The sequence below is a fragment of the Acanthochromis polyacanthus genome, chromosome 6 (assembly GCF_021347895.1).
Source record: "Acanthochromis polyacanthus isolate Apoly-LR-REF ecotype Palm Island chromosome 6, KAUST_Apoly_ChrSc, whole genome shotgun sequence".
Lineage (NCBI taxonomy): Eukaryota > Metazoa > Chordata > Actinopteri > Pomacentridae > Acanthochromis > Acanthochromis polyacanthus.
The window spans coordinates 18,326,959-18,346,979 of NC_067118.1; the positions used below are offsets into that span (position 1 = coordinate 18,326,959).

Below are 20,021 nucleotides of genomic sequence, written 5' to 3' on the forward strand. Positions count from 1 at the left end.
AGATGCTGTATTTTATACCCTTTCAGGGACAGAGAGAAGTCAGAGGGTGACAGCTGTCCTTGCTCTGCACGAACTTAAAACTTTTAGCCTTAATCTATGTATTCTTCTCCAGATCAGAGGAAACCTGACATCTGAAAGCACAAAACCCCTGGGAAGTATACTCCGCTACTGAGACTTTAATATTCCACAATCATTTTGTTCAGTTGCAACTATGAATATGCAACTTTTTTTGTTTCAGCTGACTGTTTTGTAATAGACTAAATGTATCTTGTGTTTTTTTTTTCGCACCCTCAAGTCAACACCGTCTATGAAATGCTCTTTAACAGAATTGTCCTCACAGCTACTTTACTTTGTATTCAATCTTAAAATAAAGCAGTTACTGAATGAAAGAAATCAGACAACACAACGGCTCATGATTTTCATATAACTTTATTGTTTCATTCAAGACCATTAACAAAAGTACATGAGAACCTCTGTACGTGGTTCAACTGAAACCCAGTGATCTCCAAAGAAATTAACTTTGTAACTGAATGTGCAGAGGCTCACCCACTTTGTCTCCAGAGCACAATAACTGATATCCTGATTCTTAATGTTTTTAAAACTGAATTTCTAATACTTGAACCTTCTCTTTCTTTAAGTTAAATTTATTTCATTATATCTGAAGTTTGAACTTTCACTAAGAAAAAAAAAAAAGCACACATTACATACAGTATAGTTCAACCCACAGATTTGGGATGCATATCAGTATTATTCCTACTAGAAAAGAAAGCCACCCTAAGATTGTTCTGAATATTTTGGCGGTTGGCTGGGAACAGAGGATACTTCTAATTTTTATTGTTTTTTTAATTTATTTTTTTTTCTCATTTTGCTTGTAGTTTTTTAGGCACCTTATCCTTACTGAATTCAATATTAGCATTTGAGTTTCAATGAAAAAAAAAAAAGCAAAAATATGTGCAAGAAAAAAAATAGTATAAAAGAACTGCAGATATAAGATGCCACAAGGAATTCTGCACCTGGGAAAAATTGCTTAAGTGGAGCATGTGAATACCAAAAAGGTATCTAAAGGCTCCAGATTGATAAAAGTGAACCCTATTAGATTAACGACTTTGACATTCACATACATCTCATACACACGCACACACACCATGCTTTCACTTCAGCTCTTCAATAAAGCATTTTAAAAACTGCTCAAAAAACCGAGCAGAGAAGAATCCTCCGTTTAAGCTCGCACATATGAGAAATATGATCCTCCTTATGGAGGGAACTTTGCTTTGCTTTATGCGTTTTGTAGGAAAGCATACAGTAGAGGAAACTTGATAAAGAAATTGTTTAAGTTTCCATGGGTAAAGGAGCAAAAGTACAAGGAACAAAAATGGAGCAGAGGTTCAAAGACATGCCAACAGTCACTCATTCACCCAGTCAAACTACTGGACAGATTACAGGTGCAGAATTCCAGACAAAGCAGATTCAAAAGATCAGGACACAGACAGCCACACAGTCATCACTCTGATTTAGAGGGACCAGGCCCTCAGAAACAAATACCTCCATTACACACTAATCACTTCTAGGATACATCACACACTCAGAGATCCCATGTACACTGCAGGGTGGAACTCTGTATCAAGTACATCATACATGGGAGGCAGAGAACTGTGGAATAAGAAAAGTTCCCTCGCAGGTATCGATGGGGACAAAGATTACACATGCTGATTACTGTATGTGTGCGTATGTTTTGTGGATGAGTTTGTGTACAAGCATGTGTCGAATCAAATTCCCTTATCCCCTGCTGTTGCCTCTTGGGACATCATCCCACCAACTCCAAATGAGGCAAGCTCTGTATTGTTCAGTCAATTACACCAGGCTGGCGAGTTTTGCGCTCCACATTGAAGCCCTGCACAGGAGAGGAAAACGTTTAGTAGATGTTCAACACATGGCAAGAACAAAGGAAATGATTACAAAGAAAAAGTAGCTGTTAAATACCAGCAAAATTTGCAGTTGTACAACAAATACTTTTGCAAGGAAAGTACACATTTGTATTTTCTTTATTTCATTGAAACAACTATTTAGTTTTCATAATAGGCTATTTTGTGATATTCAGGAGATGAGGAGTAATATGTTTCTTAGGTTTATAGAAAAATGGTCTGTTGGTATTTGGTATAAACCAAAATTACAAATTTATTGTTTTATAAAAGGATAGATACAGTGTGGAACTTTATGTAAAGTATATTATATGCAAAACAGAGATCCCTGTGAGCACAGTAACATTATCATTAGCTTTAGAGACTGGGAGGTTTAAAGCTGCTTAAGAGAAGGACAGACTGTCTGCTGTGTAAATTAGGTAAAGTTGAAAATGAGGTTCATTTTATGTTTTACTGTTGTGTATGTGAAGATATAAGAGAGTTACTTTTCAGTAAGATGCCCTCCGTGAAAAGATAGACGGACTGACATCATGGCCTCACATGGAACAGGCAACAGTCCAAGTTCAGAAAGCAAAAGATCGGATTAGACGGAGAGAAATGATCGCCTACGCTGAATGGCATGGCACTTGATTGACTGTCCTCCGTTTATGCTGATTTCCTTTGGTTGGATGACCATGAAAAACTTGAGTTATGTTTAGAAGGGGAAGCATTTTCATGGCAGAATGTCTTTGCCAGGTCTGGGATAAATGGCTACGCATTTTGTTTGAAAACTGAGCAGCAGAATAACGTGTGTTTTGTATGTATTGCTGTAATTCTAGTACATTGGTGTCTTGTAAATCCACGAGGGTTGGGCATGCTTGTGTGCATGACATAAAAACAAAGAATCTATCAATTATGTATGCAAAGCAACAGCTTAGTGCTGTTCATTAGAAAGATTTCATATCACCTCTGAGAACACCGACTTATTACATCACAATGCAAACAAGATGCGTCATTATTATAGGTTTGTTTGTACCTTTGAATTGTCAGGACCACGGGGCTGTCTTACAATGACTAGGCGGGGAGCACTGGCATCATCAAGGGTGATACTCTTCAGTCGGTTCACCAGACGATCAGGACGTGGCGTCACCACTGGTTTAGGCCCCTCACTAAAATGTGAGCCACATAATAAGCATTTAAGATCAACAATGAGATCAAGTATTTTCATCTCATGTCACCTAGGATACAATTAACCACATTATATGTTACCAACTAGGTTCATTATAAATGAACCTTGTCTAAGCCTATAGTCCTGGTTCTTACCTGACTCTGCGTACATTGCAGGCACTACATTTTCCTGTGCGTTGATTGAGAACGACTGAGAACTCCACCTCATCCCCGGTCTGGAGCTCCAGGCCATCCTGCACTTCTTTGACATGGAAGAACAGCTTCTTGCTCTCACCAACTTCATATGTGATGAAGCCAAACTGGAAGTGACAAAAAAGTCCCAACTTCAGGATTAAGAACTTGCCACCGTTCATTTACCAGCGCAGCAGAAACTAAATGAAGCTTAGTTAAAGAAACTTCAAATCAATAACTCAATGCTACCTGGTCTTTGACGCACTCCACCATGGCTCTACGCTGAGGGAGCACATTACAGGCCATCTTCTGTCCCGTCTGGGCTACTGTGCACACCTGGAACTTTACAAGCTCTCCTTTCTGCAGACAATCTCCTTTGCTGGCCATACCCATGATTCCAAACGGATAATTCTGCCCTTTCGTTCCTCCTGTGTGTTTATGTGTGTTGGGGAGGGAAGAAAATAAACAAACAGCGTGATTGTTAAGTAGTGGACAGATTATTTTCACAAATGCACAGAATTGTCAGTGTGTAGGACATTATTAATAAACCTTTGTGTTAGTTATTGGGGCAGCTGGATAAACTGCTACCATCGGATTGTAATTCATGATGCATCACTTACTGTCTTATGTATGAATGACAAATATTACATGTACACTGTGACTATGTCACTCTGCTTAGCATGTTTGAATGATAACATGATAAACATTATCATTAAAGTGACCCATGTCTAAATGACAGAATGTCGTCTAACATATTTGATGCAGCAGCAATGTCAGGGATCATGTCTGAAAAGGGCTTATGTAAAAAATGTTTGATGAAAATTGGGTTTAAAAAGAAGACACCAACCTTCCTCTGTGACTTCAATAAGTCCTTGGTATTCTGTCTGGGAGGGGTCCACACTGCGTAAGGGACGGATGACTTTCCCCATCATCACTGATGCACTAATATCTTCACCAATGCCATTAACTAAAAGTGGAAAACAGCAGATTTTACTCATTAGTGTATAGACATGCCCCATATACTGTGCCAACAAACAAATATGAAAAAACATAAAATAAATAGCTGGCATTAAACTTCACGTACCAGCAGCCACCTTGGTAACCTTTTCAGCGCTGACTTTGTTTCCTTTTCCCTTAGAGAGAGTGTATTCTACTGTGTCACCCAACTCTAAGTTCTCCAAGTCTCCACACATTTCACTGAGGAGAAAACAAATATATTCACACTTAAATATGACAAATCTGCACGTCAATAAAAAAAAACCAAACAAAAAACACCACCTTAGAACTTAAAACTCTACCTGTAATGAAAGAAAATCTCCTGATCGTGATTTGCTGTCTCAATGAAGCCAAAGTTGTCCTTCAGTGTGGCAACAAATCCGTGCAGTCTCTTGGCATTGGAGGCATTACGGTTGAGAACCCGGATAGAGACAGCACTCTGCTGGCCAGTTCGCTTCACTTCATTGATTGAGAACTCCACCTTGCAGATGAACAACATACTCAGTCTCACAAGAAAAATAAACACGACTAGGCTTCAAGCAAATAACAGACAATTTGACAATTGTCTGAACACTATCTATTTAATGTCAAGCAAAATAACCGTAGTATCACTTAGATACCTTGTCTCCAACTTGTGGGTGACCTCCTCCCTCCAGGTCCTTGGTATGGTATGGCACAGTGAGCTTCACTCCACAGTCTTCATACGCAATCACTCCTTCCTCAGCTTCCTAAAAATAAAAAAAGGGCAGCAAATCAAACCTTGATTATTATTCCAATTAGTACTTTAAGTCTTCGATTCTGGCGGTTCCAGCCAGCAGTGAAAGTTTTGTTAATGCTACAACAATCATAAGCTGCCCAGAAGTGTTTAAATAATTCAACCAGATGATTTCCGAGTATGTAGTTTATTAGAAGATGGTGTGCACATAGGCTACAAAAGCATGAGGAACCAGTGTGCAATGCATCATTCTGCAGCAGTCTAGTTGGTTAGCATTACACTCATCTACTGCAAAAGCTACAGCTTAAAACATAGCACTACATAATTACCCATCCCTACTGTGGTTTCACATATTAGGAACAGTATCCATGGACATAATAAAGAGTAGACGCCGCATCGACCGCTACTGTCAATTGGGGCTGACGAGACGTGGGGCCGCCATCTTGGTCCGGTCACCCGCTCCACTCAGCGCTGTTTGACAGCGCATTTAATCCATCTTAACTCTGAATATTAAACTGATTTTCACTCGTTTTTTATTTTTATTTTTTGCTGCAAACGTCATGCATGTAACTATGATACAGGACAAATGGTTCGGCGTATTTTAATATCCATAGCGGGAATAATAGATTATAATAATAATAGGTAATAGAATATTCTGATATTAAGCTCGACTGTAGACAGGTATTTAGCAAACACACACTAATATATGTTAGAGAAGCAGATAATGGCAGTAAAGTCAATTATTTTAATAATTTCAAGAGACAATATATGATTACACTATACATATATAAACAAAATACCAACTAATGAACACATATTTCTACATAAAACAGATAGAAGTTATATATCAGAGAAAATGAATATATATAAATCATAGATGGGAGTATCAACATCATTCACATATATATAGGCTATAATAGATAAGTTATACATCAGAGAAAACCATACTACATATATAAATCATGTATGGAGTATCAATATAATCAATATATCAGAAAACTGACTAATGTGTTCATTAGTCGGTATTTTGTTTATATATGTATATATAGCTTAATCATATATTGTCTCTTCAAATTATTAAAATAACTGACTTTACTGCCATTATCTGCTTCTCTAACATATATTAGTGTGTGTTTACAGTGTTTGCAAAATACCTGTCTACAGTCGAGCTTAATATCAGAATATTCTATTACCTATTATTATTATCATCATCATCATCATCATCATCTATTATTTCCGCTATGAATATTAAAATACGCCGAGCCATTTGTCCTGTATTATAGCTACACGTATGACGTTTGCAGCAAAAAAATAATAAAAAAAAAAAACGCGTGAAAATCAGTTTAATATTCAGAGTTAAGATGGATTAAATGCGCTGTCAAACAGCGCTGAGTGGAGCGGCTGACCGGACCAAGATGGCGGCCGTATTTCTCGCTGCGCAGCAGCCCGAGCGGCGTCCACCCTTTATTATGTCTATGGGAGAAACATTTAGTAATCATCTTAAATTTAGGTGTTAAAAAGGACCTCCGAGTAACGGAGACTGGAGAAAGGTTGGATAAATCAACCTGGGTGGTGTTCACATAATTCAGAGGGACTAAAAAAATGGTTACTTAACCCTCTGAACCCCAAAACCCACTGCTAGGTTGAAAAGGTGTTGTTTTATTGTAATATATGCTGTTCTGCATATCTCATTTAAGAAAAATACACAGCTTACTCCAACTTAAAACTTCTGTGCCCCTAGGTGCATCTAAGAAGCCATTAGTGACTCTGCTGAGACCAACAATCATGACAAAAATGAACTTCTGAGGTGAACTGTGCTTGACTGCAGGCTTTGTTTATGCAGAGCAGATGAGAGACAAGAATGGAAACAAAAATGTAAGTAATAAAATTTCTAAAGTATGTGGAGTAGCAACACCTGTGAGCTCTTGGCAAATCTTTCATGTGTCGATTCCAGGTTATTTTTGTATCTAAATAAATAATTAAAAATACAACTTGAGTGTTTTCTATATTTAATGCTTTATAGCATTATAACTTAAAATGTTTTTGTTCTCTCTACGACAAGCCCATAGAGGAGCAAGACTTTATATTGTACGGAACATGAGCCCACATCGAATAAATATGTCACAGGAGCAACAAACGCCCTGAAACTTCTTGGAGTTATACATAGTACATTTTATCGAAAAGGCACAACTGGCTGTTCTCAAAAAACTTAAAAGTAATCACGACTACGGTTTCATCTGAATTGTGATGCCCAGCTCCTCACTAAATCCATAATTTGTTTCCATATTTCCACAGGTTAATTGGTGATCAAATACCATGCTGTCAACTAAAGGGAAAGAGAAAAAAAATCAAAGGGCAAGAGCCCAACAAAGACAAACCTTGTCTACAACTTTACCCTTGAAAAAAAAAAAAAGAAAGACATTCATTAGACAGCATGGCTTGTCAACATCACACTTAACTACACACTGCATTATTAGTCTGTTCTTCATTTTTAGATTGGGCATCTAAAGTCTAGGATATCAATTAAGTCTTAGACTAAATGTTAGTCAAACATACAGACTACTGATACAGTACATTGTATGTTTGTGCAATTTGCCATGACCATCAGCGTCTTTATTTGGGACATTTGTCATGTGGCTTCATGCAGAGGGTCTCAGTCCTACCTTGTCTTTTTTCTAACCAACAAGGAGCATGAACAGGTGGAGGTCATTGAAGGAGAAAGCAAAAGAGGAACATTAGAACTAAAACAAACAGGAAAGATGGGTAGATGAGGAGAGCTGGGAGATGAACTACAGGACTACTGTTCTGAATACACGGGGGGGCAATTTCACAGACGTGTGTCACATTTGTGCAAATGGTACCTTCTCCTTGCTCTTGGTAGGACTGGCATTCTTGGTGGCAGTAAGCGCGTCCTTCTCCACCACGCCCATAAAACGCTGCTCAGACTGAGTATGGAAGGACACAGTGCCTTTGGGAAGTTTTTTGATGCGCACTGCATGGTTCCTCTGAGCTGACAGCATATCCTGGAAACAACACAACATTTAGTTTGCTAAGGACAAATAATCACAACGAGCCCTCTTACGCAATAAAAGAAATTCTTATGTGAAAAGCTTCTAAAGAGGACCTACAGGCACAACAGTGAATTCCACTTCATCTGAGATATGCAACTGACTCTCCTCCAGGACTTCACTGAAGTGAAAGAACATCCTGGCATCCCGATCGACACACTTAATGAAGCCAAAGCCATCACGTATAGCTGCAATCACCCCCTTGAAGAAGATTTGGTGACAAAATATTCATTTCAGTTCATTAAACGTCAATGCCCTTTTCTAGTCGATTTGTAAAAACTCTACAGTCAAGTACTATCAGGATTAACTAGTCAGAACAATCGCATTGACTTCCTCTCTTTTCCTACTCTCACCATTTCACGTGTCTCCTTGGTGAAGTTGAAGGTGTCTGGGAGGATATCAATGTTGGTAGCCCTCTCCAGTTTGTCTCTGCGATCAGTGGAGATGTTGAACTGTATGTGGTCTCCCTCCAGAAGGGTCACCTTAGACTTTGTGTCCTTCTCACCAAACGGCAGCTCCTTGTCAGTGAAACCAATCCTTGCACTGATGCGACCTGGTAGAGCGTCATTCTGTACAAACAGGCAGGAAAGATTTGCTTAAGTTATTTTCCTGGTTTGCAGATCACAGTTTTGTTTTGTTTTTTTTGTTTTTTTTTTAGAGCCAGCCTCTTTAAATTATACAAACTTCAATTTGTTAGATTTTCTTAATCTTCTTACCTGGTTTTTGGTGGGAACCTTTGGAATGACTTTGACAACAGTGCCTTCAAACTGCTCAATGCTGATATCTTCAAAAATGACTGTTCCTTGGGGGAGCAGCCTCACATCTGTAGCCACCTCTTTACCCTGTGGAATTATGTATACAAAAATCAGGCAGGGGATCAAAGAGTTACAGGTGTTACAGTTGATCAAAAGTGAATCTACAGAGTGGAATAGTCAAATATTGTATATTGCACAGTTGAAAAGAATTACAAGACCCACATTTCTGTCTTTGATGGTGAACTCGACATCGTCTCCAGCCTGAAGAGCTTCCAGATCACCCTTGAACTCACTGTAGTGAAAAAATATCTCCTTCACGACATCTGCCCTCTCAATAAAACCAAAGGCCTCCTAAAAGAGAATATAAAGAGAACAAAATAGGAAGATCGAGTTGCATGGAAGGTCTCTACAGTTTAGGAGAGTTCGCACACTTACTATAGAGGCCTGAAAGTCTACCTAAGGCCAAAGTGAAGATGACATTGTTCGTGCACATTTTAGTCATTACATCATAATTATTCTATCACCTATACAGTCAAAGTCATGGTAAGGAACCAAACAAACAGCATTTAGATAAGATGCTTAGAAGCCTAATGTATCTAAAGCTGATCTGTTTGTCGCAAACACTAAACCTATGTCAAATAAGCTTGAGGCGAGGATGGAAAATTTGTGTTCACATTGGCCATGTTTACATGAGACGTTTAATTCCTCTTTAATTTGAAATTAAAGTTATTTCGGCTTTAAAATATCCTTGTAAACACTTAATTCCAAATTAAAAACTTAATTCTTGTGTACATTCTCTTCATGTATACAGTTAATTCCGCATTAGTTAATTCCAGTCATTCTGCGCATGCTTGGCTCCTCATGTAGCGATGACGTAGCGACGTACGCGTTCTGCAACCTTGCGCAACAGAAGTAGTGCGCCATTGTCGAGTTGCTGTTTCAAAGCCACAATTAAGCGAAAAGCCTGCTTTTTAGTTGTTCCTCCATGTTGTTGGGGAAAAGAAATGCTGCAGCAAATGGAGTTTGTTCTCTTCCGGTAAACAGGGATACATCACGTCCACTCCCTGTCCAATCAGAATCCTTTCCAACACCCAAGCGTTAAAGTGGAATTAAAGAAGGGGAAAAAACGTGCGGTCCATGTAAAACTTAATTCGGAATTAATATTTCCATGTAAACACGAAGCACAAAACTTTAATTCCGAATTAAAAAACTTCATGTAAACGTGGCCAATGACACCGCATAGCTACTCTTCTCAGCTGCTCTTGATAGTGCATTTGGTTTTATGAGATAACCATACTGCATAGTTTGCTAAATAACATGTATTCATGTAATAACATCAGTGTCTGTTACCTTTGTAGCACACACCACGCCCTGGCATCTCATCTGCTTTTTCTTCACAAGCTGAATATTACGAGCACTGACTGCACCAGTACTGAAATACAAGAGAGCAAGCAATCAATATAAAATCGAGGTCAATCTGTTATTGGGACATTGTTGACACGGTGTCAAGACTTACTGCTTGTTGGTCTCCATATAAAAGCTGACTTTGTCACCCGTGTCCAAGTGGATATTACCCTCCACATCATCAGGAGTATAGGTAAGGTAGAAGACTTCCTGTGGAGAGTCACAACAGTGTCAATCATCGAAATTGGGTTTGAGACACAGCTATAAAATTTAAACCGTCAAATTCCATATCATCCACAAAAAAAGAAAATATCATTAAGGGACAGACAGATCCTGTGCTATGGAGGCTAAAGATGGCATATTTACCCAGCTCTAGTGTGAAGGGAAGGAACACATGCAGACACTGCTCTCCATAGCTTATGCTTGCATATTGTTGGCACACATTATCACAAATCGTAATTAGAAAACAGATGCAAATAGACATTTAGCAATACCAAGACAAGCTTAGAACAAATAATTTATCTTTGTATGTACAAATCCTTAAAAACCGGAAGGATGAAATTCTAATTACATTAACATTTTGCATTTTGTTGACCAGGCATGATGCAATCCATTCCACTTCTCTTACCCCATTTCTCTCATAACAAACACTGCCAGTAGGAACCTGGCCAGGTGCAGACTTTCCATCCAAGTGCAATGGGATAGAGGAGACAACCTGCAGGCAAAGGGTAAAAATCTCAGGTGGAGGCCATGAACATACTGCTTTGACAATCTGAGTGTGAATATAATACTATACTAAACTAATTCTCAAGATGTGAGAGTTGAAATGGCTGCATTTCAAATGATACAGTAACAAACATATCAAGTGTCCAAGTGGTAATGGGTTTCATGAACATGACTGCAGTATAAATGGAAAATCTTCATACAATGTCAGGTCTCTAGCATGTTGATAACTCGAGTGACCAAGCTAAGAAATTAATAAAATGCTGCTCTGAGGAGACACATTGTGCTCTGAATGGAGACTGATTTATTTGTTTGTCTCAATTACAACATAAGTGGCATTACTTGCATGCTGTGAATTGTACATTACCAATATATCAAGCACAAAAGTTTGGTGTGGGATGTCTGTCTTACCCTGATAATCTTCTATTAACGATGCAGCAGTTCAGCTCCCTGACTCTTGACAGACATGTATCAGAATTGTACTCTTTAAGATTGTTTTTAGTCTGAACCTAACCAACTGAGGTTAATGTACACACAAAAATTGTGCTAGTTATTTGGTCATATTTGTTCAACACCTCAAGTAAACACGCATGCCAGCAATGACAAGCAATCTGAATGAACAGTACATTTTGATGGAAAAAGAGATTGCATAATTTGATTCAGGATCACAAGAGGAGAGACAATTTACATCGTACTAAGAAAAACACCCTCTACCCAAGAAACACAATGGCCCATATAAAGGTTGACAGACAAGGACATAACCAAAAATAAAATGGTGTTCCTTAACTGGATGAATATAACCATGCAGCACAGTAAAGGGATAGGCGTGCAGGTCTGGCCCCACCTGGCCCGAGATCCGTTCCTCTGGCAGCACCTCTGGCTTTATCTTTAGCAGCTTCACTGCTATGGGCTTGCCAGTGCGCCTGTCAGAGGACACCTCAAACTCTACATCATCTGATGAGAGAAAGAGAGAGAGAGAGACGGGAAAATAAATGATCACACTTCCAATGACACAGGAACAACTTAAGCATCAGTAATTTTTCTTTTCAAATAATGATGTCTGGAAGTTTAAATATCCATCCACAAGGTTCAAAGCCTCTCACCTCCTATTTTAAGCTCCTGCAAGTTGCCATTGTACTGGGAGCAGTGGAAGAAGAGGCGAGCCTGACGTTCGGAGCACTGGATGAACCCGTAGGAAGTTAAGAGCTTCTCCACAACACCAGTCTCTCTAATGCCAGGTCCTGAGCCATTGGCGTACGCAGTGTGCCCATTGTTATGGAGCATTCCTGGGTCAAAACTCATCTGAAGAAGAGGAGAAGAGAGTGTGAAAATGCATCCACTGATGGATCAACAGAAAGAAGACACGAGGAAAAAAATGTAGACACATTTTGATGCAGTGTTTGATGCCGACCTTTAAAAAAAAAAAAACATAAAAAAGAACAAGAAAAAAAACAATCATGCAAGTATAGCACACTTCAGAGGAAGTGGGGAGGAAAAAAGAAAAAGTAAAGCTACATTAGAGCCTTCCAGATCTATTCAGTCATCCATAGCAAACACACTTCACAATTTCAGGATGATATATACCATTGACAAAACGAACTACAACACTGTGGTACTTTGTCGTGTTATGCACAAAAAGCTACAATTCACTCAATTTGCCAAGCAATTTGAATCTCAAAACATCTAGGCAATACCAAAGGTTTGGATAAATTTCATGTAAATCTGGTTAGACAAACGTTTCAGCTATTTACCTACCTATCAAACAACTAGTGGCAATACTGGAGTATCAAAAACTCACTGATAAAAATTTGCTACAACACTCTGGGGTTAAACTTGTTTTTCACAAAACTACAATCCATGCTGTTAGCAAAAGCCACGACACAACAGCAGCTCACAGATCTGTTAAGTCAGTATGGGCCCCACCGAACATGCCCTCTTACAGATCTCTGATACAAGGGAGTCCGCTTGTGTTTCTTATTTCCTGGGTGGGGATGGCAAGAGACAGAGCAGGAACGAGGGATATGCATGGGACCAGTGGAGGCAGAAGCGGCAGGGTCAGTGTTGCGAGCCACTGGAGGTTCAGAGGAGCCTCTTTCCATTTCTGACACTGGGGATAAGACTTGGATGCGCTGTTGGGAGGAGGCAACGTCATTGTGTTTCACGTTTTTAAAAAAAATTACACTTTAACACAAATTGTTGCTTTATCACGCAAAACCAGTCGCTTTCTTGAACTACATTATGACATACTGTCCAACTGATCATACTATGTCTCCTGATATTTCATACAACACTCCGTGTTTGTCCATGCATCACCTTTGGAGGACAAACATTTCTCCAGTTTGTGTCTGTTTTCTTAAAGTCATCACCATCAACTAAACCCCTGAGGAAAATCATCACACCTAAATACCAGGCAGAAAACCATAAGGTCACTCAGAAATTATGGTTCTACAACCATAACAACTGCAATTCAAAGGACCAATCTACAGCACTACAAAGTGGATGGAAACACGAGTGAATTTGAACAGGAACGGCTCCATGGAGAAAGGAAACTATGAACTAAAAAGATCAGTCAACGTCTCGGGACAGCCAGTTAAGGTGAGGTGGTTTAAGTGCAGTGTTGCAAATGTTACTCAAGGTCAAGTAAAAGAAAACTACTGAAGATGAAGAATCAGAAAATGCAAATGACAGGTCAAATAGCATTGCATCTACAGTGGACAGAGAGTTGGTGATGGATTATGGGTTATGTGGGGGGTCCCAGAGCAGCCTCTTCTGTTAGGTCCTGCGCTCCACTATCACATGATCTACTTTTGATGCAAGACATAACATATGTGAGGTCTTTTACACGTTAATGTCTTTTAACATACAACATTAAAGACGCGAGTACATAGGCAGCATGCCTGAGTGTTTTGTTGCCAGTGCAATGATTGTTTTGAAACATACATCTTAAAAGTGAGTTTTAGTTGAGTGCTGATGGGTGAATACATTATTTACCAACAGTTTAAATTACTTACCAATTTTCCTCAGGACCAGCTTGTATTTGTGTTGCCTGATTAGAGCAAAGTTATTTCCGAGCATTAATTTAATCTAATGAAATTTGGTCATCTCGCGGTCCTTACAGATTTTTTATTTTTTTCCCGGATTGTGAAGTAAAGTAAAAAGGAGGAAAAGAAAAATATTGTCGGGAATTGTGAAAAATGCCAAATTTTTACAGTCTAATCAGCGGAACACCTCTCACCCTGCAATAATATAACTAGTAGAGGCTAGTCTCGGGAGCCTGAAAAAGGATGAAAGAGGTTAGGCCATTCACAGCAAAGATGCAGGGCAAGGTGGGTGGATGGGTGCTCGATGGGGTGGGGCACGTAGAAGAGAGGTGGGAATGTGAAACTTACGGATCGGCCATATGGCGACAGGCTGAGTCCGACAGGGGAGGTGCTGCTCAGGTCAGCGCTAACAAACGCGGTGGGTGGCGACGCAGGCAAGGTAAACTCAACAAAGCCTTTCCAGGGGCTGCCCATATTTTCCCATAAACTCGGACCAAACTTGCTTGAGCACTTGCTGAACTTGATTACTTGTCTGAATGTTTTTGCTTGTCTGTTAAGTACTATTCTTATATAACCACCCAATGATACACCGCTGGATGTCTGCAAGGGTGAAGAGAGGAACAAACATAACGGGTAAGGTAGATAAGTCAGCCAGTGTGCCAAGTGTCACAAACAAAGGAAAATAGCTGTGGGCTGTAATCCCCAGGGAGGGTTGAAAAGGCAAAAATCAGGGAGGATATGACTTGAAAACGACAGAATAGGGAAAAGGTGCGGGTTGGGTGTGGGAAGACAATCATAATTGTCCAACTTCAATAATCAGTTTAACTATTTGCAGGTGGTGGCGGTTCAGTTCAGGCGGCTTATGTGAAGTTTCTTGAAGATTTATCTTTAGCAAATGGCACAAGAGGTCACTACGATAATAGAAACCCATTTTCAACTCAGTAGCACTTATCACACTTAAGGGATGTGTAATTGTGCGCAAGGAGCAATAAACACAAAGAGTTCATTTTTCACCAAGCACTCTAGCAGTTGTTTTCAATACTATGTCCCTCTTTCACCTTAAATGTGTACTAATCTGTGAATGCATTTGCTGCAAATAAACACTGAAGATGCTGCCTTTTTAATTTTGACAAAGCCAAAATGATGAGGTGAGAAATGTTTTATCAACATCAGTATTTTTTTTTCCATTTTATAAAAAGGAGCATGTTTGTCAGAGTTGACTGAGGAGAACAAACACACTGTTATTTGTGTTCAGTGATAAAAAGCAAACAACCTCTTCATCGCTGCCCCAAATCAGTGCAGCTGTCCAAACTGAATGAGAATTAAATGTTACACAATCTGCTTTTAAATATTTGCATATCACTGTATAACATAAGTAAAAGGCACAGTTGACACCAACGAAAATGTTCCTTGTTTTGAAAGGACTGAAACTGAGACCCACCTTTATTTGTCGTCTTGTATCTTGTATTTCTCAGGATCTTGATGGCTTTGCAATTTCTGCAGACCTCTTCACGCACACAGTTGAACACACACACTTGTTACAGATTTCTGGCACAAGTTCTAGATGTTTGTATAAAGTAAAAAAGGGGGAGAAATCGAGCGCAAAAAAGGCAAACGCAGGTGCAATAACACTGCTCAGAAAAAAATACAATGAAAACAGAGGGAAGAGAAGAGGGGGGAATGGGGGAACTATGGGGGGAAAAACTAGCAGATAGCAGCCCACTCCACACCCCGGTGGTGAGTCGGCGGTGTAGTGAGGATGAGGAGGGCAAGGAGCAGCGTTGGGACGTGTGCTTTGTCAAAGCTGTTGAGTAGGCACAAACTTCTGGTTTCAGATCAGTTATTGTATTTTTTTAGAATATACTTGGGCACAGGATTGCTTCTTTTCTACGTTTCTGTTGGGCTGATGTGCGTATTCTTTGGTCGTTTCAGGATTTGGTTACTTCTTGTGTTTTAAATCCTTGAAGTGATCCTTTTTTCGCCACGTGTCTTCAGTGTTGCAACTTTGTTTTGGGAGGTTTATCTTCAGTTTCTTTGTTGTGATCTGAACTTGAAGCAGTTGCGGATGGTACAAAAATTCTGTTCTGTTTCACTTCATACTGTTGAGGAAAAAGGAAATCTGATTAGATAAATCTATCACTTAAAGATCACAGACACAATGTAGATTTAACACAAAATGTCTAAGGGTTCCAAGAGTCTACAGTGAGGTGAAGACATTTAATGACACTATCAGCTAATATGAATTTCAGGTTTTCTGTGATATGAAATGGCATAACAACCCCAAGCACCAGTGACCTGAAATTTTAGAAGTACACAAGTATATTTCCTCCGTCATCCCCATACAAAAATAAGTTTTCCTCAGAAGCCTCTACATACAGTGCACAATGCCAGGCAGCTGACAAGAGCTGTAGATCAACAAGTCCTTGTGCATGCTTGAAGAGCAAGCTATGATATTCATGCCAATGTTTCAGACCAAGGCCCTGTTTATTCATTCAGCACTCAGCTGTTTTGGACACCACCGTGCACATGTTTGGTGTGTAGGTGAGTCTCATCTTGTAATCAAGATGAATACAGATTGTGTGTAAGCATGCATGTGGATATTTTTTTAAATGTAGTTAGAAACTCAGAAAAAGACCATCAGTAGGTTATAGTAGAGTGTTGTTGACCTAAATAGCAAGCTGCTTCAGCCAACCCAGGACACATGATATCTGTTCTGCTGTAACTGTGTCGCAATGCCTCCAGTTGTAAAAAGGTTCAAATAGCATTCCTAGTCGTAGAGTGTTTTAATTTTCCTCAAATGGGCTTCCTTGGCATTCATACCATTAACGAACAAACATTTGTGAGGATATTTTCAAATTCAGGTTTAATACTAAACTCACTGGAGCTGAAAGTATACATCCTAGTGGCAGCACAAAGAAGACAGTTATCACGAGATGGATTGGGTAAGTGTGTTAAAGGTTATGAGCAACAAACAGAGACGGCGCTTCTGTGAAAATAACCTTGGAGAAGATGGGATTTTCTGCTCCCCCTTTTCAGCTTTTGGTGACGCAGAAAGCGGAAAAATAGTAGACCCACGAAACCGCCAGGAGGCCGTTTAAGCACTTTCTGATGAGCAGGAAACTACAGTTTCGCTCGCGAATCATTAAAACTATGAGCATTAGGAAACACGCGGTCTATCGCAGAATAGTTGTTATTAAATGTCAACCCGCTTAGTGTCGCAGGCCTCATCTCTACGGCGCTACCCTGGTCTGGGCCCAAACAACAACCGCCCTGAGAGGACCAGCCATGTGACTTCCTAGCAATCCGCTATCCTCAGCTGGAACAGTTAATATGGCCTGATCCAACACGTTGCGGCTTGCAGCGCCATCGGAAACGTCACTTTTCAGCTATCCAGCAGATTTCACAACACATGCCAAACTCTAAAATATGCGCCGAAACAATAGAAGACGGGCTACTTTTCGTTTTTTACTGCTAGTTAAACACAGTAATAAACAACGTAGCCGTCAAGTATAAATCTCGAAATGACCTTGTGTGGACAAATAGAACCTGGCACATTAGCATCTTGCTAACGCTAAAGTCGTAAACAGCCGACACTCAGGGCGTCTCCGAGTCTTGCGGGGGAATTAATTCAGTGCGACAGGATACTTTAGGCTTTTTAGATATTTAGGCATTCTCAACAATAAACTAAATAGCTCAAGAGCTTCTGAGTATCTGATCAAAAAGTTAGTGTCAAGTAGCTAAGCAGCGTGTCACGTTACTCTAGTGCAGACGTGCATTCCAATCTCAATTCAGACAAATTATATTTTAATTTTTTATCGTTTACTCTAAAATGTTCACACTTGGTAGAAGCTATGCTGCGGCTTGTTACAATGCGAGCAAGTCAGGGAAATTCGGCTCCGACGTGACAAAGAAATAATCGTTCATTTTTGTATAAAATCACATTTTTGATAGCACTGCGCTGTTTCCCTACACGGGTTATTATCACTGAAAACTGAACAGACAAAAGCCGAATTTGGAAAGTGACTGCAAGCGGCAAGACAATACTTCACCATTTATAACTATATAGCCCGTGTTCACTCGCGGTTAATTAAAGTCGACATGAAACAAAACTGAATTTATTCTCTGACTGAGTTGACAACTGATAACTGAATAGATAACTAATAACTGAATTACAGTGTTGTCCGTGCTAACGGCACGAGGACGTGACAACAAAGAAGCTAAGTAGAGCTGTCAGAGGCTCGTATACTATTGTATTCAGGTGCGGCTTTTTCTGTTATTGTTTAACACATTAGCTCCACACAAGAGCTACCTCTCTGGCACACCGGTACATGTTTAGGAAACAACGACAAACGCCTATTTCTTTAAAGATGTAGCTAGGTTCTCCGCAATGCTAAGTGGCTAGTAGTGGCTACAGCTAGCTAGCATGCTGCTACACTCCGTGGCCCAATGTGTGGTGATTTATGGTGAGGAAAAACACGGCCGCCCCCACCCAGGCCCGAGCTCTGCGTATGACTACGTCCTAGATAACCTGTTTACTTGTAAAGACTCACTAGATAAGAAAAATAACATTCCCAACAGTGACATTACAAATAAATCTGTGAACTGTTTCGCCAAACAACAAAATATATATAAAACTCACCCCAACAGCTTTCAGCACTGTCACCAGCGCCGCTAGAAGCAGCACGGCACATTACGTAGTGATCAGGGAGGCGGCTATCGCGAGATTTGGCAACGGTAAGCTTCACCAGAGAGCCTAAAGTTGAGATGGCCACTGCATCAGCTGATCCCGCAATGATCCACGGGAGACTTCGCAAAAAGTTCTGTTATCGATATATTTATGTATAACTGTAACTATTTGTCTGTATTGCTACCTAGTTTCGAAAACAGATATATAAGGGTCATCCAACCTTGTTAACGGAAATGTGTCATGAAGTCATTTACCATCTTCAGGCAACACAAATCAGTACGTACTCCTCATTTAATTCACCATCAGCGTTTACTCTACTCCTAAATTAGAGCTTCTGAGGCCACATGTTGCAGTCCAGGGGCTTGTTCAATAATGAAAGCCATCGCAGGGGAAATGTAAATTGATGCAGCAATGCTTCTGAGCTGAATCTTCTGATTTTATCTTTGATTAAACACGTGAAGACTGTTATCGTTATTAATAATTAACATGTTGCTAATCGATCCCTAATCAGAAGTGGCGAATCATCTATTGAAGCCTACGACAGAAATAAGAGAAGACATACACACACGTAAAGGAATAGAAGGTGAGAAATTGAGAGTTTACACAGAATAAATACTGAAATATTGTCCAAAGGGCTGTTAACAAAGGACACAAAACTGCTGAGAGCAATCATCTGTTTGGAATCATGACTGGGCCGTTTGCAGTTTACCGAATTTAAATTATGGGTACTATAAATTGTAAACTATTTCAACTTATCTTTTATCTGTTTTATTGTTCTGTGTCTTTTTATAATCTCTGTTCTATTATTTTTAGTATGTATTTTTCAGGTTTGTTGTTTTTAGCTTTTACTCTGGTCCTCACGGTCTCTTTTATGTAGCAGACGTCTTGTATTGTCTTAGCCTAGCTTAGCTAGACTGTATTCCCGGGAATACGGTCTTGACTTTATGTGTATTTGTAATACACAATATAAAGGCTGTCTGGTCCCCAGGCAAGTATTGTCTGGGCTCCAATGACATGGACTCTCAATTTCATTTTGTGTTTTGTGTATGTCTTAAATGTTCTGTCTTTTAAATTATCTTGTTCTTTCTCTCTTGTGCTGTGATTCCTTTATGTTCCTGTCTGTGTCAAAGAACTTTTTAAAACTCATTTTTTAAAGGTGCTATACAAATAAAGTTATTATTATTATTATTATTATTAACTTCCCATGCCACCTTCAACATGTGTGTTAACTGCACTTCTGTTGATTTATGACTTCAAAATCGTTGTTGGAGGTTTGAAAGTGTAAAACGAGTGAAAGTTAGAGACAAACTGAACTCAACTGAACTTGAGAAAAAAAGTTCAATAAACATATCAGCTTGAATTACCAAGTCACATT

At 39.5% G+C, this 20,021-nt stretch overlaps 1 protein-coding gene across 5 annotated transcripts; it reads right to left on the reverse strand.

The window, feature by feature from the left end:
* Positions 1-410: 410 nt before the first annotated feature.
* On the reverse strand, positions 411-18,730 carry csde1 (cold shock domain containing E1, RNA-binding). 5 transcript variants are annotated; one of them, XM_051949272.1, is made up of 22 exons: positions 18,599-18,730; positions 15,401-16,058; positions 14,308-14,559; positions 12,022-12,220; positions 11,763-11,872; positions 10,824-10,910; positions 10,308-10,405; positions 10,142-10,223; positions 9,014-9,142; positions 8,753-8,878; positions 8,390-8,605; positions 8,097-8,237; positions 7,830-7,991; positions 7,347-7,364; positions 4,874-4,981; positions 4,556-4,734; positions 4,342-4,454; positions 4,105-4,224; positions 3,507-3,685; positions 3,222-3,385; positions 2,935-3,067; positions 411-1,891 (listed from the first exon to the last, which is right to left on the reverse strand). In XM_051949272.1, exons 3-22 carry the CDS (start codon positions 14,431-14,433, stop codon positions 1,844-1,846), a joined length of 2,538 nt encoding a protein of 845 aa, XP_051805232.1. In that variant the 5' UTR covers positions 14,434-14,559; positions 15,401-16,058; positions 18,599-18,730; the 3' UTR covers positions 411-1,843. The 5 variants fall into 5 exon arrangements, with proteins under 5 accessions (XP_051805232.1, XP_022071143.1, XP_051805233.1 ...); XM_022215451.2 differs by having other exon boundaries at positions 11,706-11,872; XM_051949273.1 differs by lacking the exon at positions 14,308-14,559 and having other exon boundaries at positions 11,706-11,872.
* Between the last annotated feature and the right edge of the window lie 1,291 nt (positions 18,731-20,021).